The following is a 26,695-nucleotide window of genomic DNA, read 5'->3' on the forward strand; positions in this document are numbered from 1 at the left end:
TATGGATGTGCCATTTCTGGGGCAGCTGAGGGCTGATGCTGTTAGCCTTGAGTAGTCCAATATCCCTGGGTATTAATATCAGCCCATAGCTGTCTGTTAAGCCTTTGCTGCTTAGAATTTATAAGAAGACTCTACATCTTTTTTTCTGGGGTCTCACACAAACTAACCAGTAAAGGCTAAGCAAACAGCTATGTGCTGTTAGTAGCCTGGCAACATTTTAGGATATTGTCCCCTTTCCCTCATTAGTGACATCTGCCCCCAGCCGTGGGCTTTCCCTATGCTGGTTCTGGAAGTTATGCAAAAGCGCACGCCATTTTTTTTTGTTTTACACACAATGTACATAGCGGGTGCTGAATACAATTCCCATCATTGTCGCCTGGCTGCACTGAGCTCAGGGAGACCAGGCGACAATGATCCAAGCGGCCTTCAGCACCCGTCACCTAGGAACAGCGCGAATGTAACAGCTTTTCACAGGCGCTGCTACTTGTCACACTGATGCGACACACAGATGCCATAACACATGGATAGCTCTGGTACTGGTTTTTACAGTACCGGAAATATCAGTACATGTGAAAGAGCCATAATACAGTGGGCTCAGTTCTTAAGCCTGTTCCATATAGATGTAGCTGTAGAAGATGGCCATCGCACATGTTCTGTGGTCATTGAGTGACTAACTTTGAATAGAAATGAACTGTTCAATGAGTGTTTTAGTTCAACTCTACTGATGAAGCTGCATAGTCCAAGGCAAATTGTCATCCAATTAAATAATTGTAGCTGCACTACATAGAAATGTAAAACTGGCATATGTAAGACTATTTTGACTCTTGGCCAATAAAGGACAATAAAAACATAATGATTAAATGTTAAGTTTTGTTAAATTATATTTTTGATGAAAAAAAAATAAATTAACATGACATAAATACAGCTTTTACATCAGTTTCTCTTCTGAGAAAACTATACAACACAAGCTAAGCAACATTATTGAATGGCTGTTTTACCAACGACAGTTTGTATTATGTGCCTAAATAAATAGACAATTTCTGACCACAGTCAAGTTGAGGATCTTGAATTGCTTTCCACATGACTAACATTTGATATGGTATAAAACGATGCACCATTAAAAGTTCCCTATAATAACAAGGATTGAACGAATCCAGTTTGGTAGAAGGTACATGCACCCCGACTGTCCTCATGCCCATGTGAGAGGCTGGGACAAGGCCAGCCTTTGCCAGACACATGCCTAGATAAACATCATCAATAGGGAATAGCTGGATTTTCTGAGATTTATTGTGGATGACATGAGCAGTATATTTGGACATGAGAATTCCTCCACCTCCACAGTACACTGGATAGGAGTTAGACGTAGTAATTTGTACAGGTACATAATACTTGCTTCCAGCTTCACGAATAGGTCCAACATTAGCTATTAGCTGTCCTACAAAAAGGTGTTTATCTGCTTCATGACTATGTAGGTAGGTTATTACATTAAAAGTGTTTACAAATACATCATCGTCTCCATTAAAAATGAAGTTTGCACCTGGACAGTATTCCTCTAGCCACATATGAAATAGGAACTGCTTTAGAGTCAGATTAAAAAATGTGTCATGAAAGTCCCACTGTAGGATATCCCCATATGTTTCACTTTCAATTTTAAGAAGCTGTCTTAAATGCCTGTCCTCCCGATAATTCTTTGAGGTTCCAGAGAGAAAAATCCTTTTCACATGAGCACCTTCATAAGTGGTTTCCTTCCCCCATGTTTGACGAATGATGGCTCTCCTTTCATAGTTACCTGGTGAAGATTTTATAGCAAGCAGAAGGAAGACGTTATTAGATTCTGCTGCGCTTACACATTTTTTTTGAGAGTTATGGATTTGTGGAAAACTCCTGCAATGTCTATATAGCAAGAAATCTTTAATATGTTCTGGTAATTTTAAAAACCCCTCAATACTTTGCATCGATTTGTTCTGCTGGCATGCAGGGAGCCATTCAAGTTTTTTTTCAACTGAAGTGAGGCGGATTGGAATAACAACCTTCTGCTTCTCTTTGTCTAATGTGGTTGGTTCATATCCACCTCCACGCATGATAAACAGAAGTCCAACAAAACCCACACTTAACAGGAGAATGCCTTCTAATGTGACAAATGATAGCCTCATGGTGACTCTCTGCAAGTAAACAAAAAAACACAAGTCAAGCTATTGAACAACGCCACACATTACTTGATAAAAGCATTGGTGGAAAACTCAAAAATAATTTGAATATAACTGCCACTATACATTGATGGACAATGTGCCAAAATGTTACGAGACTTCAAATGAAGTTTGTAACAAATGCCAGTTTGTTTCATACAACCCCAATTCCAAAAAAAGTTGGAACGGTGTGTAAAATGTAAAGAAAACAAAAATGCAGTGATTGATATTTTATTCACAACAGAACATAGAACACAGATCAGAAGGTGAAAGATTGTTTTTTTTTTCTTCAAATGAAATGGAAAAATGTCTAACACTCATTTAGATTGATGACAGCAACATATTTTAAAAAAAGGTTACCTTCTTTTAAATGGGTTCTCCAAGTATGAGATAAAACAAAGTCCCTGATATAATTCAAACTACAGCCTGTCCTAGACACGTTTCAGGACAGGCTACAGACTAAAGACATACAGCTCTCAAGATGTGCGTCTCAACTATCAAAAGCTGTATCACACATACCTCGTTGGTGGCCAGGAGCACGGCTGGGATATGTGAAGAAATATGTTTTAACCCACATTGTGCTCAGCAAGGAGATCTCCAGCTTCAGCCTCCTCCGTCTGCCTTACAGCTTTATAACAGGAGACTGACTGCACCCAACTGAAAAACAAACACTGGAGGACGATGTAGCAGGAGATAACCCCCTTTCTTTTCAATGAGGAAGATAAATAGTTCTTCACATATCATAGCTGTGCTCCCGACCACCAACTGAGGTATGTGTGACACAGCTTGTCAGTTGATACGCAGTTCTCGGGAGCTGAATGTCTTCAGCTCTTCCTGACATGTGACTAAAGGCCCCGTCACACTAAGCGATCTCGGTAGCGAGATCGCTGCTGAGTCACAACTTTTGTGACGCAACAGCGATCTCACCAGCGAGATCGCTGTGTGACAGCGAGCGGCCCCCCTGCCGGTATCGCTGATTGCTGGAAGAAACCTCTGGACATTTCTTTGGTCGCTGGTCTCCTGCTGGCCAGCACGCAGTGCTGTGTGACAGGCGGGAGACCAGCGATCAGGTGTAAAAAATAATAAAAAATATAGTTATTCTCACCTTCCGACGTCCCGTTCAGCCATCCTGCCTCTCTCCACGCTCCGGTCCCAGTGATCCTTTGCACGAATGACCGCGAGACTTTGTTATCCCTCGAGACCGTGACATCTCGCGGTCATTCTCGCAAAGGATCACTGGGACCGGAGCGTGGAGAGAGGCAGGATGGCTGAACGGGACATCGGAAGGTGAGAATAACTATATTTTTTATTTTGATTCTATTTTTTACAGGGATGGCCAGCGATGCCGGGCGCTCGGCATCGCTGTGCTGATCGCTGGTGAAGCTGTCTGTGTGACAGCTCACCAGCGATCACATAGCGACTCTGACACCTTGATATCGGTGTCGGGATCGCTGGTAAGTCGCTTAGTGTGACGGGGCCTTTAAGGTCCCGTTACATTTAGCGATGCACCAGCGAACACGACAATGATATGACCCGGTCAGTATCGCTGGTACATCGCTAAATGGACGCTAGTAAGCTGCCAAACAGGCAGATCTCACCAGCAATGCAGCAGCAGTCGGCAGTTGTTACTTACCTGTCACACGCAGCTCTGCTGAGGTCTTCCGCCCGCGTCCATGCGTCGCTTGTCGGTGCCAGCAGGAAGTCGGCGATGAGAAAATGGACCATCCCTTTCTTGCACGATCAGCGATATCCAGCGGGGGAGCCGGTCGGAGGTAAGTGTCACATGTAGCGAGATCGCTAGCGATATCGCTGTTGCTTCACAAAATCGGTGACGCTTTAGCGATATCGCTAGCGATCTCGCTATGTGTGAAGGGGGCTTAAGACAGTCTACAGTTTGAATTCTATCAGGGGCTCCATTTTATTTCATGCTGGGAAAACTCCTTTAATGCAGTGCTGACTGAGGGTCCATAGATCAGGAGGAAGTAATATTGACTGAAGGACTTGTCCCCGGTGGACATGGATTTCTCCAGTATCTGAATCATTTGATGATATTATATAGACTGTAGATGGTTGGATATTCAAAGTCTCTGCAAATTTACTTTTAGGGTGTGTGCACATGCTGCAGATTCTGCTGCAGATCCGCAGCGGATTTGGCCCTGCGGATCCGCAGCAGATTTTGCTGCGTTGTACAGTACCATTATAACCTATGGAAATCAAAAACCGCAGTGCATGTGCTGCGGAATTTTCCACGCGGATTTGCTGCGGTTTCAAATCCGCAGCATGTCACTTCTTTCTGCAGATTCCACAGCGGTTTCACACCTTCTCCATTGTAGAGGTGTGAACCCGCAGGCTAATCCGCAGATAAACCGCATGTCTTTTGACCTGCGGATTTTGCTAAACCTGTGCAGAAAATTCCGCAGGTGAATCCGCAGCTTGTGCACACACCTTTAGGAACATTACTGTGAAATTGTTCCATAATTTTTTACAGTTCACAGATTAGCGACTCGCTAACCCTCTTTGCTTAGAACAGTCTCTGCCTCTCTAACATGTTTTTCATACAGTCAGGTGACTTAAAAAAATTGACCCTCCTGCAACTTTGAGATGCGTTGCTGCCATCAATTTCTAAACAAGTGAATATTTTCAAATAAAATGGAAAATGTTGAACTTTCACCTTCCGATGTGTTCTATTGTGAATATAATATGGCTATAAGAGATTACCAAGTCATTGCATTCTTGTTTTTACATTTATCAACATACGCTAATACAGTATTCGACTGTGCTTTGGCATAATGATTTAAATAAAATGTAATTGTGCCTCCTGTTCAATATTCTGTAATAAGCAGTATACATAGAACATTGTATAAGGCTGTGTGCACACGCTGCGGATTCTGCTGCAGTTCCGCTGCGGACCCGCAGCAGTTTTAGCTGCGGTGTACAGTACCATTCAAATGAATGGAAAAAAAAAACCGCTGTGTAAACGGTGCGGATTTTTCCGCGCGGTTTTCCTGCGGTTTTGAAACCGCAGAAAGAATTGACATGTCAATTCTTTCTGCGGAATCCGCAGCGGTTTCCTATCTCCACCATTGTGGAGATGGTGAAACCGCAGGACAAAACCGCAGGCTAATCCGCAGGTCTTTTGACCTGCGGATTTATCTGCGGATTTTGCAAAATCCGCGCGGATGAATCCGCAGCGGATTCCGCAGCGTGTGCACGTAGCCTTAGACATTTTTGTCAGCATTTGAATTTTAATCTGACTTTCTTGTGCGTATATTTTGTTAAATACTTAACGGTATTTTAAGTATAAGATAGATTGTAACTGCAGCAGAAAAACAGTCACAGCCTTTGTGTATGAAATCACTCAGGATGTGGTTGGAAGACAAAAAGTCAACCACAGGCTTGAATTTAAATAAAAAAAAAAAAATGAAAAACACCAAAAACTAGACAAAAAAAAATGCAATAATGCAATAAATAAATGCGAAAATGCAATAAATTGGGCCCATGCTATTTAATAATGTTAGTGGAATACAAATAATCTCTAAAGCAGAAAGCTTTGGACAACCCTTTTTCTGGTAAAAAAAAAACAAATAAAAAAAAAAAAAAAGTTGTCGAACACAGATGCTGACGCCCATACACTGTTTATACACGGCTTTCAACTAAAATATTTGCTTTGAAGTGAAATAATTCAGTAAATGAAAAACATAACTGATACATACAGTATACAAACAATCAAGCACAAAAAGTCCTCTATAAGGATCCCATGTAATACTGTACATTTTCCATGCTATACAATAGAGCAGTGTAGAATCTTGCGTACTTACATATCACTGTTATCCCATAGAGAAAAAGTAGAGAATGTAGTTCAGTGTCCAGATACAAATAGACAATCCCTACCCTAACCTGACTGGTTTCACAGGTAGCACTTTGACAAGGATCAGGGATAATCATATCAGAACACCTTGTATAGGAGGAGCTATGTAATACTTGAAGAACTGGTTGGGTTATGTCCATCCTGGACCACTGCAATATATACCATAAATTAAAAAAAAATAAAAAAAATCAATGCTTAGGTTTAAACGAGATACGAGTATTGTAAAGAAGGTGAAAACTAAAATAATGATTTAACTACACTAATATAGACATTCAAGTGGATTAGCTTACAATTCATATCAATTTTGAAGGAAGACAGTGAGTAGTGTATGGAAAATATTTTCAAACATACATATAGCCAATTAATGACATCTGAGATTAACTCCTTAACAACCTATGACATGTATATTCGTCACTGGTCGCCTCCCCCTCTTTGGTGCGGGCTCCGGCACCGAGTCTGCACCTTTTCAGCCCATGACAGCTGATCTGATCAGCTGTCATATGCCCCTAACAGCCACAGGTGGAAACTGCTGTACCCCTAGTCATTAAGTGTTTAAAAGGGGTTGTCCGTCATTTCTATATATGACTTTTTGAATGGTAAAAAATACAAGATCTTGCAGCATATTGATTCCCATGTGAGTGGGTTATTCACTTACAATGCATGATCCGGTGTTTAAATAATTAAACTGTATAGGAATCCTCTCTTTGGTGTGTGCAAATATGTAATTTACCTGTTGCAAACATTGCAGTTTATATTTTTCAATGAGGTCTGTAAAGCACTGTGGAATTCATGGTGATACATAATGCGTGAAAAATAAACAAGTATAAGCAATTGTTGACTGCTTCCTAGTTGTGCTTTCTATTAACGTAGAGAACCTCTAAAAACACTGTTCACATGTTTATTTCCACATAGTAGAAATTACAGGTTGCTGAATTTCCACACATGGTCTCGCCTTTCCACTATTATCACACATTTATGTACCGTAATCAGGATCATACATACTACTGTGCAAGAGAAAAGATATAAATTACAACTGTGACAAATGTCCCACTATGATAATTATACTCATATCTGAGCTGATATGTCCACAGTGTGCCATCACTATTCAGCAGCTGGGCCAATTGCATACAGTGAATATGCCAGCTGTATAGCATAGCTGCTACTTGAGAGTAACTAATGTGATCTTAAAGGGAATCTGTTAGTAGAATCAACCCTCCTAAGCTAATTATAATGGCACGCAGGTCATAGGAAGCTGAATAAAATGATACCTTGATATTTGTGATCTGATGTCTTATTCCCGTGAAATCCACATTTTTGTTAATATGTAATTGAGCAGTTAAAGGGAATCTGTCACCTACCCTTTGGCGGGCGATGAAAACGAGGTCGGTCCGGTCCGATGGGCGGTGTTCCCGATGTGTGCCGCCTCCCCATCCTTGCCCGCCGTCCGCAGGTTATTGCTGAATTGGAGTAGGTGTACGCCATTTTTTGCGCGTGCACTAAGCATTCATAGTTAGCGCACGCGCAGTATGCTTTGCCCAACTGCGGGCAAAGCCGAAAAGCTGGACTGCGCATGCGCCGGTTAACTAAGCCCCAGAAGTATTTTGCTGTGTTCTGGGGCTTAGTTAACCGGCGCATGCGCAGTCCGGCTTTTCGGCTTTGCCCGCAGTTGGGCAAAGCATACTGCGCGTGCGGTAGCTATGAATGTTTAGCACACGCGCAAAAAATGGCATACACCTACTCCAATTCAGCAATAACCTGCGGACGGCGGGCAAGGATGGGGAGGCGGCACACATCAGGAACACCGCCCATCGGACCGGACCGACATCGTTTTCATCGCCGCCAAAGGGTAGGTGACAGATTCCCTTTAAGATTTATGGGCTGGACATAGATCTCCCAGAGAATCTGCCTCCAGAGCTTATTTTAAATTAAAGGGGAGTTACCATTGTGAAACATGTAAATCAGGACAGCATAATGTCAGTGAATATATATCATGCCCCCTTTAATTTAAAATATGTTTTGGAGGCAGGTTCTCAGGATGATCTGTAGCCAGTCAATAGACCTTAACAGTTAATTTGCATATTGAGAAAAATGTGCCCAAGTTGGAATAAAATATCGTATTACAGATAAAAAGGTATAATTTTATTAAACTTTCTATGATCTAAAAGCCTATATAGACGTCTTAATAGGGTTGATTCTGTTGGCAGATTCCCTGTAAATGATGATGTCAAGCATAATTGCTTCAATTAAAATGCCTCCAATATGGCACCTTACAGTTTGGAGTCCACTTTCCCCCAGGACATGCTTGGAGAGCAAGACAAGCAGGACATTGTGACTCAGTGAGAGAGAATCGGACAACTCCAGTCGAGGCATGGGCTCCAGACTACGCTGGTCAAGTACTAAAGACCAGAGCAACGCCAGTCAAGACTCGAGGAGCAGCCCCCCCACTTTACCAGATCGAGGAGATGCCCGTCGGCAGTCAAGCAGCGAAGATACCCGAAAAATACACGACCGGAGACTCTCGCCTTAGCTGATGATTGGAGGACGCGAGTGAGTAGGGCCGTTGCACACTCACGGTCCCGGGTGTGGGCAGGTGGAGGCTGCAGATGAGACGGGGCCTTGTCTGACGATAAGAAGCCCCAGAAAGTGTTATTAGACTTTGTCAGGGCCTGCAAGGGTGCCCTAGAGACTGTTCCTGCTTAATACAACATCTGCCCCCTTCCCATTATACCAAGGTTGAACTATAGACGCCGAGCTGATGTCGAGGACATATCTCTTGTAGTGTACTAACCAATATATCTCTATGTATATATTTGCCTGTTGCTTGTAAATGATACGTGAATATTGTTCTTGTGCATTTATCTGTGATAATAATCTTTCTCAAATTTAACCATGTTAAGTTACTAAAGTAGAAGTAGATTCTTGATCCCACCTGTTGTCTCCACTGCTGCATTCAGATCACTTGCATTACAAATGCAGGTCATAAAAAAGATGAACAATTCAGTTTATGTTGCCCTAGTTCTGACATCTAGTCCAGACCTCCATGGTGTCTGTTCACTTTTTTTGCCTGGCATCCTCAGCCCAGAATTCTAAGAGCCTTTGGCACTTACTAGATTCCTCAACCTCATGCTCAAAAGCAGGCAGAGACATTGAGGCTAACAGAAACAGAAGTGAAAATTTATTGCCATGGGTGATTGGACTGGATGCTGAACCAGGGCAGTGGAATAGATTTGCTTATCTCAAGAAACACAAAATACTAATTTCCTTCAGTTTGTTTCCTATGTGATTCTGTTGTTGAGATGGGATTTCAAAAACTGATAACTATTCAGTCACTGCACAGAAATGACTCACATGGTTATGCTCCTTGCAACAGAAATCTTATTTTTTCAATTTCTATGTATCGTATGTCTTTACACATGTGCAAATTATTTGTGTTCTAAGCCAGTTGTGAATCTGTGTCATGCAATATAATTTCATAGTTTGAAATATTATTGTATAAACCTGATCTTAATACTGTATCTGGTATGGCATACTACTAGTAATGTTATAATGTTCTGCTCAAATAGATGCACTATGTTACAACCACTCCCTATATAGTCATAGATATTGCAAAGTATATGACCTTTGCTCTCTGGAGAGTTTTGTTACTATGGCTAGCTTTCTAATAAGCAGGTTCTACACCCTACCCTAATGATGATCAGCTTTTAAAGGTTACCTATTGAAATACTGATAAGTTACAAAGATTCTCCTATCCTTTTCAATGCTAAACATGCACACCACAGAGATACAATCGGTGTGCTGCAAGTGTTTTTCATGAGCCCATAGACTTGTATTGACCCTTGTCATTTGAGCGGCCTGAAGAAAAAAAAATAGAAATCTCAGTGTGTGTTGTATTGTTTTGAATGGACGCACGGTCCACGTAAAAAAAAAAAAAAAAGACGTGCACAACACCATAAGTTATAATGGGAACGTGTGGCATCTGTGAAAAAAAACGGATGCCACACCACTGGAAGCGCAAACTTAGGCCGTTTGACCTCCGTGTGGTTTACAGCAGTCTATAAGGTTCAGAGTCCTGTTTTATGAAGATTTAGACGTAATCCCCATTTGTAATACAAAAACACAATGAGAATAAGGCCTTCCAACACTATAGCATTGCTATTCAACACCTTCCATTCTGAGGTTATTAGATCCATTCCACACAACAAATAAGTGGTATACGGGACTGAGCCCAAGGGGCAACATTTAACTCCCGCCATCGGGTAAATAGCACCTTATACAGAGGTGAGAGGTTAGCTTTCTGGGACACAAATTACCAGCAGCATGAGCCGTGGCTCTGCTAGATATAACAATGGCATCAGTGGGACCTTATGGCCTTACAACACGTTCCTTCATGGTGCTAGAAGCTTCCACAGACAAAACTACACAGTACTTATGACAAGCTAGAAAGCGGGGACACATATAAACATATGGGATACATAAGCCTCCACCATTCCAGCAGCACTAATGACAAGATTGAATGCGGGGGACACATATGGGTGACATAAGCCTCCACCATTCCAGCAGCACTAATGACAAGATTGAAAGCGGGGGACACATATGGGTGACATAAGCCTCCACCAGTACTAATAACAGGATAGAAAACGGGGATCACATATGGGTGCCCTAAGTCTCCGCCATTCCAGCAGCACTAATGACAGGATAGAATGTGGGGTCACATATGGGTGACCTAAGCCTCTGCCATTCCAGCTACACTAATGACAAGATGGAAAGCAGGGGATTACATATGGGTGCCCAAAGCCTCCACCATTCCACCAGTACTAATAACAGGATAGAAAGCGGGGGTCACATATGGGTGACATAAGCCTCTGCCATTCCAGCTACACTAATGACAAGATGGAAAGCAGGGGATTACATATGGGTGCCCAAAGCCTCCACCATTCCACCAGTACTAATAACAGGATGGAAAGCGGGGGTCACATATGGGTGACATAAGCCTCCACCATTCCAGCTACACTGCCAGGATAGAAAGCGGGGGACACATATACGTGACATAAGCCTCCGCCATTCCAGCTACACTAATGACAGGATAGAAAGCGGGGGTCACATATGGGCGACCTAAGCCTCCACCATTCCACCAGCACTAATGACAGGATAGAAAGCGGGGGTCACATATGGGTGACATAAGCCTCCACCATTCCAGCTACACTAATGACAGGATAGAAAGCGGGGGTCACATATGGGTGCCCTAAGCCTCCACCATTCCACCAGCACTAATGACAGGATAGAAAGCGGGGGTCACATATGCGTGACATAAGCCTCCACCATTCCACCAGTACTAATAACAGGATAGAAAGCGGGGGTCACATATGGGTGACATAAGCCTCCACCATTCCAGCTACACTGACAGGATAGAAAGCGGGGGTCACATATGGGTGACACAAGCCTCCACCATTCCACCAGCACTAATGACAGGATAGAAAGCAGGGGTCACATATGGGCGACCTAAGCCTCCACCATTCCACCAGCACTAATGACAGGATAGAAAGCGGGGGTCACATATGGGTGACATAAGCCTCCACCATTCCAGCTACACTGACAGGATAGAAAGCGGGGGACACATATACGTGACATAAGCCTCCGCCATTCCAGCTACACTAATGACAGGATAGAAAGCGGGGGTCACATATGGGCGACCTAAGCCTCCACCATTCCACCAGCACTAATGACAGGATAGAAAGCGGGGGTCACATATGGGTGACATAAGCCTCCACCATTCCAGCTACACTAATGACAGGATAGAAAGCGGGGGTCACATATGGGTGCCCTAAGCCTCCACCATTCCACCAGCACTAATGACAGGATAGAAAGCGGGGGTCACATATGCGTGACATAAGCCTCCACCATTCCACCAGTACTAATAACAGGATAGAAAGCGGGCGTCACATATGGGTGACATAAGCCTCTGCCATTCCAGCTACACTAATGACAAGATGGAAAGCAGGGGATTACATATGGGTGCCCAAAGCCTCCACCATTCCACCAGTACTAATAACAGGATAGAAAGCGGGGGTCACATATGGGTGACATAAGCCTCCACCATTCCAGCTACACTGACAGGATAGAAAGCGGGGGTCACATATGGGTGACACAAGCCTCCACCATTCCACCAGCACTAATGACAGGATAGAAAGCAGGGGTCACATATGAGCGACCTAAGCCTCCACCATTCCACCAGCACTAATGACAGGATAGAAAGCGGGGGTCACATATGGGTGACATAAGCCTCCACCATTCCAGCTACACTAATGACAGGATAGAAAGCGGGGGTCACATATGGGTGACACAAGCCTCCACCATTCCACCAGCACTAATGACAGGATAGAAAGCGGGGGTCACATATGGGTGACATAAGCCTCCACCATAACACCAGTACTAATAACAGGATAGAAAGCGGGGGTCACATATGGGTGCCCTAAGCCTCCACCATTCCACCAGCACTAATGACAGGATAGAAAGCGGGGGTCACATATGGGTGACATAAGCCTCCACCATTCCACCAGTACTAATAACAGGATAGAAAGCGGGGGTCACATATGGGTGACATAAGCCTCCACCATTCCAGCTACACTAATAACAGGATAGAAAGCGGGGGTCACATATGGGTGACATAAGCCTCCACCATTCCACCAGTACTAATAACAGGATAGAAAGCGGGGGTCACATATGGGTGACATAAGCCTCCACCATTCCAGCTACACTGACAGGATAGAAAGCGGGGGACACATATGCGTGACATAAGCCTCCGCCATTCCAGCTACACTAATGACAGGATAGAAAGCGGGGGTCACATATGGGTGACACAAGCCTCCACCATCCCACCAGCACTAATGACAGGATAGAAAGCGGGGGTCACATATGGGTGACATAAGCCTCCACCATTCCAGCTACACTAATGACAGGATAGAAAGCGGGGGTCACATATGGGCGACCTAAGCCTCCACCATTCCACCAGTACTAATAACAGGATAGAAAGCGGGGGTCACATATGGGTGCCCTAAGCCTCCACCATTCCAGCTACACTAATGACAGGATAGAAAGCGGGGGTCACATATGGGTGACACAAGCCTCCACCATTCCACCAGCACTAATGACAGGATAGAAAGCGGGGGTCACATATGGGTGACATAAGCCTCCACCATTCCAGCTACACTAATGACAGGATAGAAAGCGGGGGTCACATATGGGCGACCTAAGCCTCCACCATTCCACCAGTACTAATAACAGGATAGAAAGCGGGGGTCACATATGGGTGCCCTAAGCCTCCACCATTCCAGCTACACTAATGACAGGATAGAAAGCGGGGGTCACATATGGGCAACCTAAGCCTCCTCCATTCCACCAGCACTAATGACAGGATAGAAAGCAGGGGTCACATATGGGTGACATAAGCCTCCACCATTCCACCAGTACTAATAACAGGATAGAAAGCGGGGGTCACATATGGGTGCCCTAAGCCTCCACCATTCCAGCTACACTAATGACAGGATAGAAAGCGGGGGACACATATGGGCGACCTAAGCCTCCACCATTCCAGCTACACTGACAGAATAGAAAGCGGGGGACACATATGCGTGACATAAGCCTCCGCCATTCCAGCAGTACTAATGACAGGATAGAAAGCGGGGGACACATATGGGTGACCTAAGCCTCCACCATTCCAGCTACACTAATGACAGGATAGAAAGCGGGGGTCACATATGCGTGACATAAGCCTCCACCATTCCACCAGTACTAATAACAGGATAGAAAGCGGGGGTCACATATGCGTGACATAAGCCTCCACCATTCCACCAGTACTAATAACAGGATAGAAAGCGGGGGTCACATATGGGTGCCCTAAGCCTCCACCATTCCAGCTACACTAATGACAGGATAGAAAGCGGGGGTTACATATGGGCGACCTAAGCCTCCACCATTCCACCAGTACTAATAACAGGATAGAAAGCGGGGGTCACATATGGGTGACATAAGCCTCCACCATTCCACCAGCACTAATAACAGGATAGAAAGCGGGGGACACATATGGGCGACCTAAGCCTCCACCATTCCACCAGTACTAATAACAGGATAGAAAGCGGGGGGACACATATGGGTGACATAAGCCTCCACCATTCCACCAGCACTAATAACAGGATAGAAAGCGGGGGACACATATGGGCGACCTAAGCCTCCACCATTCCACCAGTACTAATAACAGGATAGAAAGCGGGGGGACACATATGGGTGACATAAGCCTCCACCATTCCAGCTACACTGACAGAATAGAAAGCGGGGGACACATATGCGTGACATAAGCCTCCGCCATTCCAGCAGTACTAATGACAGGATAGAAAGCGGGGGACACATATGGGTGACATAAGCCTCCGCCATTCCAGCAGTACTAATGACAGGATAGAAAGCGGGGGACACATATGGGTGACCTAAGCCTCCACCATTCCAGCTACACTAATGACAGGATAGAAAGCGGGGGTCACATATGCGTGACCTAAGCCTCCACCATTCCACCAGTACTAATAACAGGATAGAAAGCGGGGGGACACATATGGGTGACATAAGCCTCCACCATTCCAGCTACACTAATGACAGGATAGAAAGCAGGGGACACATATGGGCGACCTAAGCCTCCACCATTCCAGCTACACTAATGACAGGATAGAAAGCGGGGGGACACATATGGGCGACATAAGCCTCCACCATTCCAGCTACACTGACAGAATAGAAAGCAGGGGACACATATGGGTGACATAAGCCTCCACCATTCCAGCAGTACTAATGACAGGATAGAAAGCGGGAGACACATATGGGCGACATAAGCCTCCACCATTCCAGCTACACTAATGACAGGATAGAAAGCGGGGGTCACATATGGGTGACCTAAGTCTCTGCCATTCCAGCTACACTAATGACAGGATAGAAAGCGGGGGACACATATGGGTGACATAAGCCTCCACCATTCCAGCTACACTAATGACAGGATAGAAAGCAGGGGACACATATGGGCGACATAAGCCTCCACCATTCCAGCTACACTAATGACAGGATAGAAAGCGGGGGTCACATATGGGCGACATAAGCCTCCACCATTCCAGCTACACTAATGACAGGATAGAAAGCGGGGGTCACATATGGGCGACATAAGCCTCCACCATTCCAGCTACACTAATGACAGGATAGAAAGTGGGGGACACATATGGGCGCCCTAAGCCTCCACCATTCCACCAGCACTAATGACAGGATAGAAAGCAGGGGACACATATGGGCGACATAAGCCTCCACCATTCCAGCTACACTAATGACAGGATAGAAAGCGGGGGTCACATATGGGCGACCTAAGCCTCCACCATTCCAGCTACACTAATGACAGGATAGAAAGCGGGGGTCACATATGGGCGACATAAGCCTCCACCATTCCAGCTACACTAATGACAGGATAGAAAGCGGGGGTCACATATGGGCGACATAAGCCTCCACCATTCCAGCTACACTAATGACAGGATAGAAAGTGGGGGACACATATGGGCGCCCTAAGCCTCCACCATTCCACCAGCACTAATGACAGGATAGAAAGCAGGGGACACATATGGGCGACATAAGCCTCCACCATTCCAGCTACACTAATGACAGGATAGAAAGCAGGGGACACATATGGGCGACATAAGCCTCCACCATTCCAGCTACACTAATGACAGGATAGAAAGCGGGGGTCACATATGGGCGACATAAGCCTCCACCATTCCAGCTACACTAATGACAGGATAGAAAGCGGGGGTCACATATGGGCGACATAAGCCTCCACCATTCCAGCTACACTAATGACAGGATAGAAAGTGGGGGACACATATGGGCGCCCTAAGCCTCCACCATTCCACCAGCACTAATGACAGGATAGAAAGCAGGGGACACATATGGGCGACATAAGCCTCCACCATTCCAGCTACACTAATGACAGGATAGAAAGCGGGGGACACATATGGGCGACCTAAGCCTCCACCATTCCAGCTGAAGAGGTAAAAGCCACAAGTGGCTACACACCCTGTTCACAGCATGCAACTACAGCCATAAATTCCCACCGAACAGTTCCCACCACAGAGCCATTATTTTTATCCTGTCTGTCCCACACTCACATTTCCATTACTCGGTTATTATCAGGCGCCTTTTACCTCACCTCTGACTAGAAACTAAAGCTAACCAGCACTTCTCAATAGTCTGAAGCAGCTCATCTCTGACCACGGCTTCTGATGGTTACTTCATGGTTTCCCTCTCGTTCACGGTTCCTCATTTTTCCCGCCCTGACTGACCCCCTGAGATGAATCGGTAGCACGGTACGCGTACCTGGTTCGTGCAGTTACCGCAGGTGCCGACATTGGAGAAGGAACAGAAGTCTTGTGGTGAGGGGAGGAGAATGCAAGTAGAAAGCCGGACAGCCCAGCAAGGAAGGAAGAAGGAGGCTGTGAGGTGAAGAGAGCGAGGATCAGTCGTAACAAGGGCTTAACCTTTCCCCTTCCTTGTACTTGTAGTTCTCTCAGCACCCTGCGCCCGCTCGGTGCCGGCTGTGACCGCATATACCCCATACAGTTGGTCCTAGAAATCCTCAATTCTCATGTGAAAGAAATGTGGCCGCTTTCCACAAATCTACTCAGATGTTTTAAATTATTCATCATGGTCATACATGGGTTTACTTTTATTTCTTTTTTAGACAAGTTGTCAATATATTTAGTATAATATTTAATGTCAGCATGTAATTTACTAGTTATCTGAATACATGGGGGAAAATTCCTGTGAGGTGCAGCTGGTTTTGCCAAAAACCACAGATAAAGCAGGATGTGAAAGCCATTTCTTTGTGTGATTTTCCCAACCATGATGTGTTGGTATTTTTTTATTGTAGCATAATTTTCACTTAATAAAAAAAAACAAAAAACAATCCTTATGTTAATCCCTACTCCAAACACAGTTTCATTAAATTAATGATATGTGTTTAGGGCACAGTCAGACAGCCGTATAAACGGGACCGAGATCAGAACATAGTACACGGACTGGCCGGCAGCTCCTCTGACCCGAGCGTGACAGCTCCATAGAAATACATAAAGATGCCGGGAGAGCCGCCAGCCAGTCCATGCACTATGTTCTGATCTCGGTCCCGTTTATACCAATGTCTGACTGCGCCTTTAACCACTTCACGACCTCCGCCAAACTAGTACTGTGGAAGTCGCTTCCCTCGATTTGATGTGGGCTTCGTCGATGAGCCCACATCTTTTCCGGGACATGTCAGCTGCTTTGAACAGCTGACGTGCCCAGAGGGCCGCCATCAGGGAATTATTGCCCTGACTGGCATATGGGGTCCAAACAGCAGAGGGTGCCTACATCGGGCCCCGTCTCTTCTGGTCATTGGGCCCCAGCGGCAGGATTCTGCCAGTGCAGAAACTGAACCTGTGTCTGAGACACAGGTTGAGTTAAACTCTATTGCCATGCTGGCAGCTGACATCAGCGTGCACGTCGCCGGCGTATGACTGCGCGCTTGAACTGCATGGAGGGAACATCACCGCAGGACCGCGGCAAGGTGAAGAGAAAGTTTTTATTTTTAATGAAAGCGGCACGGGGGCAGGATGAGAGACACAGGTGGAAGAATAGAGACACAAGGGGCAAAAATGGAGACACAGGAGGAAGAAAGGAGACACGGGAAATAATGGAGACACGGGGATTAATGCATACACAGGGGGAAGAATGGAGACATGGGCAAGAATGGAGACAAGGGGAAGAATAGAAACGGGGAAGGATGGAGACACGGGGCAGGATGTAGACACAAGGGGGTGGGGCAGGATGGAGACGCATGGGGCAGGATGGAAACCGATGGGGCAGGATCATGCGGCAGAATGGATACAATGGAGACAGATGAGGCAGGATCATGGGGCAGTATGGAGACACATGGTGCAGGATCATATAATAATAATAATAATCTTTATTTATATAGCGCCAACATATTCCGCAGCGCTTTACAGTTTAACAGTTTCAAAACACAAGTCATAAGTAACAACGCTAACAATACAATAATTAAAGCAAAATAAGACGACCCTGCTCGTGAGAGCTTACAATCTACAATGAGGTGAGGGAGATACAGAGTACAGGTGTGTATTTACAATGGTGTATTTACAATGAAGGTCCAGCCATCTTGCAGGAGTGAAGGATGGATGGAGATAGTGAATGGGCTACGCACGCACACTTACACAGAGAATGACTTTGATTAGTGAATGTGATAGGCCGCACTGAACAGGTGTGTTTTGAGGGAGCGCCTAAAACTATGCAAATTGTGGATAGTCCTGATTTCTTGGGGTAGAGCATTCCAGAGGATAGGAGCAGCACGGGAGAAGTCTTGGAGTCGGGAGTGGGAGGTACGGATTAGTGCAGAGGTTAGTCGAAAGTCGTTTGCAGAGCGCAGCGATCGGCTAGGCCGATAGACAGAAATGAGAGAAGAGATGTAAGGGGGTGCCGCACTGTGGAGAGCTTTGTGGGTGAGAACAAGTACTTTGAATTGGATCCTATAATGAATGGGCAGCCAATGTAAGGACTGGCGAAGAGCGGACGCGTCCGAGTACCGATTACCCAGATGGACGATCCTGGCTGCTGCATTGAGTATGGACTGGAGAGGGGATAGTCGAGTGACGGGGAGGCCAATTAATAGAGCGTTGCAGTAATCCAGGCGAGAGTGGATCAATGCAACAGTGAGGGTTTTTGTTGTTTCCATAGTGAGAAAAGGGCGGATTCTAGAGATGTTCTTTAGGTGTAAGCGGCAAGAGCGGGCAAGGGATTGTATATGGGATGTAAAGGAGAGATTGGTGTCAAACATAACACCCAGACAGCGCACCTGCTGCAGGGGTGTTATTGTGGTACCACCCACGGAGAAGGAAATGTCAGATTTAGGGAGGTTAGTAGATGGCGGGAGCAGAAGAAGTTCAGTTTTGGAGAGGTTGAGTTTCAGATAGAGAGCGGACATGATATTGGAGACTGCGGACAGACAGTCACTGGCGTTCTGTAGTACAGCGAGGGTAAGGTCGGGGGAAGACGTATATAGTTGTGTGTCATCAGCATAAAGATGGTACTGAAAGCCAAATCTGCTGATGGTCTGTCCAATTGGGGCCGTGTAGAGAGAGAAAAGAAGGGGGCCAAGGACTGAGCCCTGAGGTACCCCGACAGCAAGAGGAAGAGGAGATGACGTGGAGCCAGAGAACAAAACACTGAAGGAGCGGTCAGAGAGATAGGAAGAGAACCAGGAGAGTGCAGTGTCCTTAATGCCTAGTGACTGGAGCCTAGAGAGTAGGAGATGGTGGTCAACAGTATCGAAAGCTGCAGATAGGTCAAGAAGAATGAGCAGAGAGTGGTCACCGTTACGTTTTGCTGTCAGAAGGTCATTGGTCACTTTGATGAGTGCAGTTTCAGTCGAATGTAGGGGGCGGAAGCCGGACTGTGAAGGGTCTAGAAGGGAGTGAATGGAGAGGTAACGGGTAAGGCGGGAGTAAACTAGGCGTTCCAAAAGTTTAGAGATGAAGGGGAGATTGGAGACTGGTCTGTAGTTGTTTGTGCAGGATGGGTCGAGAGCAGGTTTCTTTAGTAGTGGAGTAACGATGGCGTGTTTGAAGGAGGATGGGAAAATGCCCGAGGAGAGGGAGAGATTAAAGATTGTAGTTAGGTGGGTTGTGACGACTGGAGAGAGAGACTGGAGGAGATGTTAGGGAATGGGGTCGGTAGTGCATGTAGTCGGACGAGAAGAAGAGAGGAGTCTGGAGACTTCTTCTGTTATGGGATCAAATGTGGAGAGTGAGCCAGGGGAGATGTAGGAAGGGATGGGAGTCACAGCACTTGGTGGTTGGGAGCAGATTTCTTGACGGATATTATCTATTTTTTCTGTAAAGTGGGAGGCCAGGTCATCAGCACAAATGTCTGTGATAGGATCATGGTGCAGGATGGATACAATGGAGACAGATGGGGCAGGATCACAGGGCAGATAGAGCAGGTTCACAGGCCAGATGGGGCAGGATCACGGGGCAGATGAGGTGGGATCACTGAGCAGATGGGGCAGGATCACGGAACGTCACATGGCGGGCAGAATGGATACTCATGAGGGCAGGATGGGAGAATATATGGCTGCAGCCAGGAATGAGACACACAGGGGCCAGGATGGGGATATTATTACTATAGGGGCTAATTAAGGGATAGTATTACTGCAGTCATGTATTTATTTATTTTTTTTGAGGATACTGTTTTAAATGGGGGGGGGGGTCCTGTTACTGTGTAGAGTGACACTATATCGCCTTTTTTTCTTTATCTGGTGTAGTGTAGAAGTTGAGAAAAAAGTAATATGTTCTGCAAGCGATGCTCTAGGTAACTGTGTTATTTCCTGCAGAGACTAGCCCTTGCTGGAAGAAGTGATGGCGGTCTGTGCTGGATGAAGCTGAAAAGCAAAGATGAAGTACTTCACCTAGAGATGTCACTGGTGAGTCAACGTGTTACCTGTACACTGACACTATATACAGCAGTCCTGTGTAGAATGTCACCAGTGATAACTGTATTACCTTTACATTGACATTATATACAGAGCTCTTGTGTATAATGCAATTGATCACTGTATAATATATACAGTGCTCGTGTGTATAATGTCATTGTTAATCACTGTATTAATTGTACACTGATACTGTATACAGAGTGCATAATGTCACTGGTGATCACTCTATTACTGTTAGGCATCAGGTTCCTGCCACTGCACAGCAGAAATCCAGAGCCTTGCACTCGGCGGTCTCCCATTCTCCTTTGGTCGCAGTGGAGCCTGCTCAGCGGTCTCGTCGGTCCTGGCTCTCTGCCCAGACCAGCAGCGTGGGATCGGTTGCTGCTGCTACCTCTGGTTCAGGTATGACAATGCACCCTGGCCAGCAGCAAAAGACTCCATTGCTCCACTGAGCATGCTCATAGGACGATTCCCCACTGGGGATCGGGAGTCACATGCTCAGGTCCTTCTCCAGTTTTGATTGGGCCATCAGGGGGATCTGGAAGGTTCCGGAAGGTCTCGGCTATAAAAGACTCCCATGGCCTCTCGGCCATGCTCTAGTATAGACTCTAGTTGCTATATGTGTGGATGATGACGGATGCATGTACCTGGTGAATGACTTATTAAGATTCCCCTCCCTTGGATATTACGAATGTGGTTAGGTTATCAGTATTAGAGTCAGCGCCAGTCGGTGGCTAAGCTATAGACCACAGTGCACATCAGTCCACAGCACTAGCATTCGATGGTGTAACCTACTATAGGGCACTATCGTACCGCGGTCAGTCACTGTCGCTCCACTGCAGTCAGCATCAGTTAGCGGCGTTCGAGGTTGCGACGCCACACGCTCAGTAGGTCTAGAGGAACGCTGGTCCTGTGACCATTTACTGAGCGTTCATCTCCCCGAGCTTTTTGAGCTTCAACAGGCTCGGTGTTTCTGTTTAGCGGTTCGGCGGCTCTGTGAAGCAACAGAGTTCGCCCTGTGCACACCGGATAACGTTTAACTCGCGTATGTTCCGCCATTATACCGCCATATTGAGAGTCCGCCATTATCTAGCAGCAGTGTACCACCTCTGCACGGTGGACCCCGGGCTGCTAAAGCACCTACTATTTTATAATCTGGTGCGTTCCGCCAGCCCTAGCAATTACCTGTACACAGACACTGCATACTAGGTACAGATCTTCTGTGTATAATGGCACTTATGGTGATATTAGTACTGTTTTTTTAATTAATGATCAGTATTGTAGTATTCAGTCATTATATGGTGGTACTATGTTGTCTGGCCATGGTGTGATGATATTTGTTCCTTGTATGTGCTGTTATTTGGTCACTATGTTGTGGTAATATGTGGTCTGGACATGGTGTGGCAGGTCTGTCCCTTGTATGTGGTATTATAGGTCACTATGTGGTGGTAATATGGTGTCTGGTCATGTTGCGGTGGTATTTGTCCCTTGTATGTGATATTATTGGTCATTTTAAAAATTGAAAAATAAATAAAAATATACCAAAATTATATGGGATATTTTAACAAATGATAGGATAGAGTAGAGTAGTGCTCGGCCAAAAGAGTCTACCTTGTCGTGGTGGCTTAAAAAATCTTTTGGCCAAAACAAAAGCTGCTGGCTATATGTGTGATCTGGTGATGGGAAACAACAAAAGCACGGAGCACCACTGATATATAAGCAGGGATCCAAACCAGACCTATACAAACATATGACAGTATGCAAAAAAGAGGAAAGGAATAGGCCACAGTATGGGGATCACCTGAGACCGGATTTGGCAAAAATACAATTAATATTCTTTATTAAGACACACAAGATGAACACACAAAAATTAAAAACATTAAAATTTGTCACACATGTGACATACAAAAGTCCATAGGTTCAAAATAGAACCAAAATCTCATAGCACAAAACACTCCACAATAAGTAGCCTTTTAAGAACAACCCCTATAAGCATATAAATAGCATACCACAATAGACAACCTTTACAAACTTAATTATTATTATGGGTTGATGTAACATGAATGAAAAAGGCTGAATAGGGCAATACACTGTTTAAACAATACTGCAAATATATATGGCATATGGTGTACATATGAAGGAGATTATCTAAAGCTTATGATCAAGGGTAAAATATTTACATAAGACATGCATAGTTCCTCAAACATCTACACAGTTATAGACCAAAATAGCAAGTCTTAGGGTACCGTTACACTTAGCGATGCACCAGCGATCCCGACAACGATATGGATCGCTGGTGCATCGCTAAGTGGTCGTTAGTGAGCTGCCACACAGGCAGATCTCACCAGCGACATAGCAGCGGTCGGGTGTCGCTACTTACCTATCAGACGCGGCGATCCTGACGTCCTCCCGCCCGCGTCCACGTGTCGCTCGTCGGCGCCACAGGAAGCCCAGCAGGAAGCGCCCAACGAGAAATGGTCCAGGACGTTCTCGCATGACCAGCGATGAGCAGCGGGGTAGCCGGTCGGAGGTAAGTATCAGACATAGCGATATTGCTAGCAATATCGCTGCTACGTCACAAAATAGGTGACATTACAGCGATATTACTAGCGATATCGCTATGTGTAATGGGTCCCTTACATAGGAATTACAGCTGGTAGCATACAATTGCTTCCATGTTTCTTTATAATGTCAAATCTTGCTACATCTACAAAAGTAAATATATAATGAGGCTAACATGGCCCCCTATAGCAAGGTGCAACCTGCCCTGATCTGGTGATGGGAACTGTTAATGTGTGATTAGTGAGAAGTGGAGTTTTTTCAAGAGAGAGCGATGGGGCTGTGGACAGTTTGAGGGGTGGAGCCTGGGCAGAGTCTCAAGGGGCCCCGAAAATTTTGCCATTATGGGGCCCCGAAATTCCTAGTGGCAGCCCTGTGTTCCCGCAATAGCCAGGTGTGGAATCACAATCCACCCATGGCTATTAACTAGTTAAATGCCGCTGTCAAACTCCGGGTCACCAGTGTGTTGACATGACAACCTGAGGTCTCCTGGAGACTTTTATGGTTGTCAGTGCGGATTGCTATGAGCGCCACCCGGTGTTCAGCGCTCATAGCAAGTGAGGTATTCTGCTATATAGAGGCGATCTGATCATCGCCTCTATGTAGCAGAGCCGATCGGGCTATGGCACCTTCTAGTCTCCCATGGAGCCTTTTTAAGCTTGCCAAACGTAAGAAAAAAATGTTTTTAAAAATAATTTTTTTTTTGCCCCATTCAAAATAAAACAATAAAAAATCAAACATACACATATTTGGTATCACCGCGTTCAGAATCGCCTGATCTATCAATAAAAAAAAATTAACCTGATCGCTAAACAACGTAGCAAGAAAAAAAGTCAAAACGCCAGAATTACATTTTTTTGGTTGTTGCGACTTTGCATTAAAATGCAATAATGGGCAATCAAAAGATCGTATCTGCACTGAAATGGTATAATTAAAAACGGCAGCTCGGCACACAAAACATAAGCCCCCACCCAACCCAAGATCACGAAAAATGGAGACGCTACGGGTCTTGGAAAATGGTGCTTTTTTTTTAACAAACTTTGGATTTTTTTTTCACCACCTAAATAAAAAAGAACCTAGACATGTTTGGTGTCTATGAATTCGTAATGACCAGGAGAATCATAGCATTCAGTGAAAATGGTAAAAAAATCCAAAAAAAGTTGTCAAATTGCACTTTTTTTGCAATTTCACCGCACTTGGAATTTTTTTCCCATTTTTGAGTACACGATATGGTAAAACTAATGATGTCATTCAAAAGTACAACTTGTCCCGCAAAAAACAAACCCTCACATGGGAAAAATAAAAAAGTTATGGCTCTGAGAAGAAGCCATAACAGGAGAAAAAACAAACACAAAAATGAAAAAAGGCAGGGGTTAAAGTAAACCAGGCGTCTGAAACTCAGCTGGATAAATGAGCTACACATAGAAAAGATTTGAATATGAAGGGCCACTTTCTTTGCGGGAGATTACATTTTCAGTGATGCCATTATTTTTCTATATGATTTATTGATCATCATCCAGCTGTAGGATTAGGCTAGGTTCACATTAGCGTTTGAGTCTGCAGCGCATCATCCGCATGCAAAAATGCATTTTTACGGAGCTTTTTTTTATCTGCATCATCTTACGCATGACGGGAAAAAAACGCTGGGTGTGCATGCGTTTGTCTGCAATTTTTGCATGCGTTTGCGTTGTTTCTGCGCATGTGTTCGATATTTCCAATACTTTTCCAGTAGTTTCCTTGACACCAGACACCCAATGGACATGTCTAATGGGATTTCTATATATAGACTCACTGCACAGATGAAATCCAGCTTCAAGATGGATCTTAGAATGGAGAGCTTCCTTGATTATCTTGATTTGTCATTGAAATTGTCTCTTGCCTTTGCTTTTGCTTGTGAAGAAGAAAGAAGAAGAGAAAGTCAGAGAAGACGACGTCGCTATTGGCAACACCCCATTGTTTAAGTCCAAGAGAGCCGTGGAGCCTACCACTCCTTGTACACTATGCTGCGTGAAAACCTGGAGAAGTTTTTTGAGTACACGAGAATGTCAGAACAGAGCTTCAATGACTAGCTGTTACGTGTCAGAGGATCCATCACCAGGCAGGACACACAACTACGCCGAGCAATTCCTGCTGAGGAATGTCTGTTGGTGACTGTGAGGTATGTAATTTTGAAAAACAAACACATGTCATTATTATTATTGTTATACAAGACATGTACCTAATTTTTTTCCATTTTCTGTTCTACAGAATCCTGGCTACCGGAGAGACCTTATCATCTCTACATTTTCAATTACGGATTGGAGTGTCCACACTTTCTGGGATTGTTGGAAACACCTGCCGTGCTTTGTGTGACATTCTGCATGAAGAATTCCTCCCCCAACCTATAACTGAACTCTGGCTGGAAAATGCTGCAAAATTCCAGGACATTTGTAATTTTCCTAACAACTGGATCCGAGTATTTCAATTACAAAAAATACTTTTCCATTGTTCTCATGGCGATTGCAGATGCTGACTGTTGATTTGTCACCGTGGACGTTGGCTCATTTGGACGAGGAAATGACTAACAGACTTTCAAGGGGTAAAGTTTCTCCTTGTGGACATACCAGCTCTGGCTTGTCAATGTAAGGAGGCTTATTCGCCGTGCAGTGCTCCTCTGGGAAATATAATATGCAAATTGCCTCTTCAGAGAGGAAGAGGACTTGAACTCTATAGCGCCACCTGTTGGTAGTAGCGATCCTACAAGTCACAATCAACCCATTAACGAGTCTTGTAATATGACTTAGGAAAAAAGCCAAATCAGAATCTCAATATTTTGGGCTTTTGGCCCTCGTCAGTGCAAAGTATGATAACCGATTTGGCTAGGTGAGAGGCTCTGGACTGAGGTCTAAGGGGTAAAGTTTCTCCTTGTGGAGAGTGACATACCAGCTCTGGCTTGTCAAGGTAAGGAGGCTTATTCGCTGTGCAATGCTCCTCTGGGAGACTGGACGCAGAAGTACTCCATACGGTGGCAAAAGGGCTAGAAATGAATCAACCGGCCCGGCCTCGTACCAATCTCCTGGTGACACAGGACCCCTCAAACACAACGAAAGCACAAATGCCTATTGTTACTTGCTACAACTGTGGCAAGATAGGACACCTCAAAAGGAACTGCAGATCACCACCATTCAAGAGAGGGCCAGGACAGCAGCAGCCACAGGGGACACCTGGACCCCACCCACAATAGGACATTGGCAAGCTGGATCCACCACACACACCAGAACCATTCATATTCTTACACTCCACATAACAGCCAAGTGGACCAACACCTACCATACTGGTAGAAGTTGAGGGTAAACCCCTCAATTTCTTATTGGATACGGGAGCAGCCAGAAATGTAATCAGGAACATTTACCATTGACTTATCCGACCCGGACTGTCTCACGGATGAAGTGGAGCCTTGTGTAGGGGTGGATGGTCACACATGGTACACTCCAATGTCCAGGCCCCTACACATAGGTCTACAGCCCACACAGAGTATGCTGTGTCAACTAG

The 26,695-nt window shown here is 45.1% G+C and overlaps 1 protein-coding gene across 6 annotated transcripts; it reads right to left on the bottom strand.

Moving 5' to 3' along the window:
* Nucleotides 1-856: 856 nt before the first annotated feature.
* On the bottom strand, nucleotides 857-16,730 carry LOC141072556 (N-acetyllactosaminide beta-1,3-N-acetylglucosaminyltransferase 3-like). Of its 6 annotated transcripts, XM_073559826.1 has the most exons (4): nucleotides 16,444-16,730; nucleotides 8,577-8,674; nucleotides 6,005-6,203; nucleotides 857-2,162 (listed from the first exon to the last, which is right to left on the bottom strand). In XM_073559826.1, exon 4 carries the CDS (start codon nucleotides 2,151-2,153, stop codon nucleotides 1,014-1,016), a length of 1,140 nt encoding a protein of 379 aa, XP_073415927.1. In that variant the 5' UTR covers nucleotides 2,154-2,162; nucleotides 6,005-6,203; nucleotides 8,577-8,674; nucleotides 16,444-16,730; the 3' UTR covers nucleotides 857-1,013. The 6 variants fall into 6 exon arrangements, with proteins under 6 accessions (XP_073415927.1, XP_073415928.1, XP_073415925.1 ...); XM_073559827.1 differs by lacking the exon at nucleotides 6,005-6,203; XM_073559824.1 differs by lacking the exons at nucleotides 6,005-6,203; nucleotides 16,444-16,730 and adding an exon at nucleotides 16,144-16,186.
* Between the last annotated feature and the right edge of the window lie 9,965 nt (nucleotides 16,731-26,695).

The sequence above is a fragment of the Dendrobates tinctorius genome, unplaced genomic scaffold, assembly GCF_039654945.1.
Source record: "Dendrobates tinctorius isolate UK_male_01 unplaced genomic scaffold, ASM3965494v1 ptg000276l, whole genome shotgun sequence".
In the NCBI taxonomy this organism is placed as follows: Eukaryota; Metazoa; Chordata; class Amphibia; order Anura; family Dendrobatidae; genus Dendrobates; species Dendrobates tinctorius.

Bases quoted from the DNA above. Each gene is read 5' to 3' on its own strand.
- LOC141072556 (XM_073559824.1), bottom strand. From the start codon at position 16,171: ATGGCTGTAGTTGCATGCTGTGAACAGG. The intron at 8,675-16,143 runs GTGTGTAGCCAC...TCTTATCGTCAG, and splicing joins AGTTGCATGCTGTGAACAGG to ACAAGGCCCCGTCTCATCTG. The intron at 2,163-8,576 runs GCGAGAGTCTCC...GTTTACTTGCAG, and splicing joins TCCTCCAATCATCAGCTAAG to AGAGTCACCATGAGGCTATC.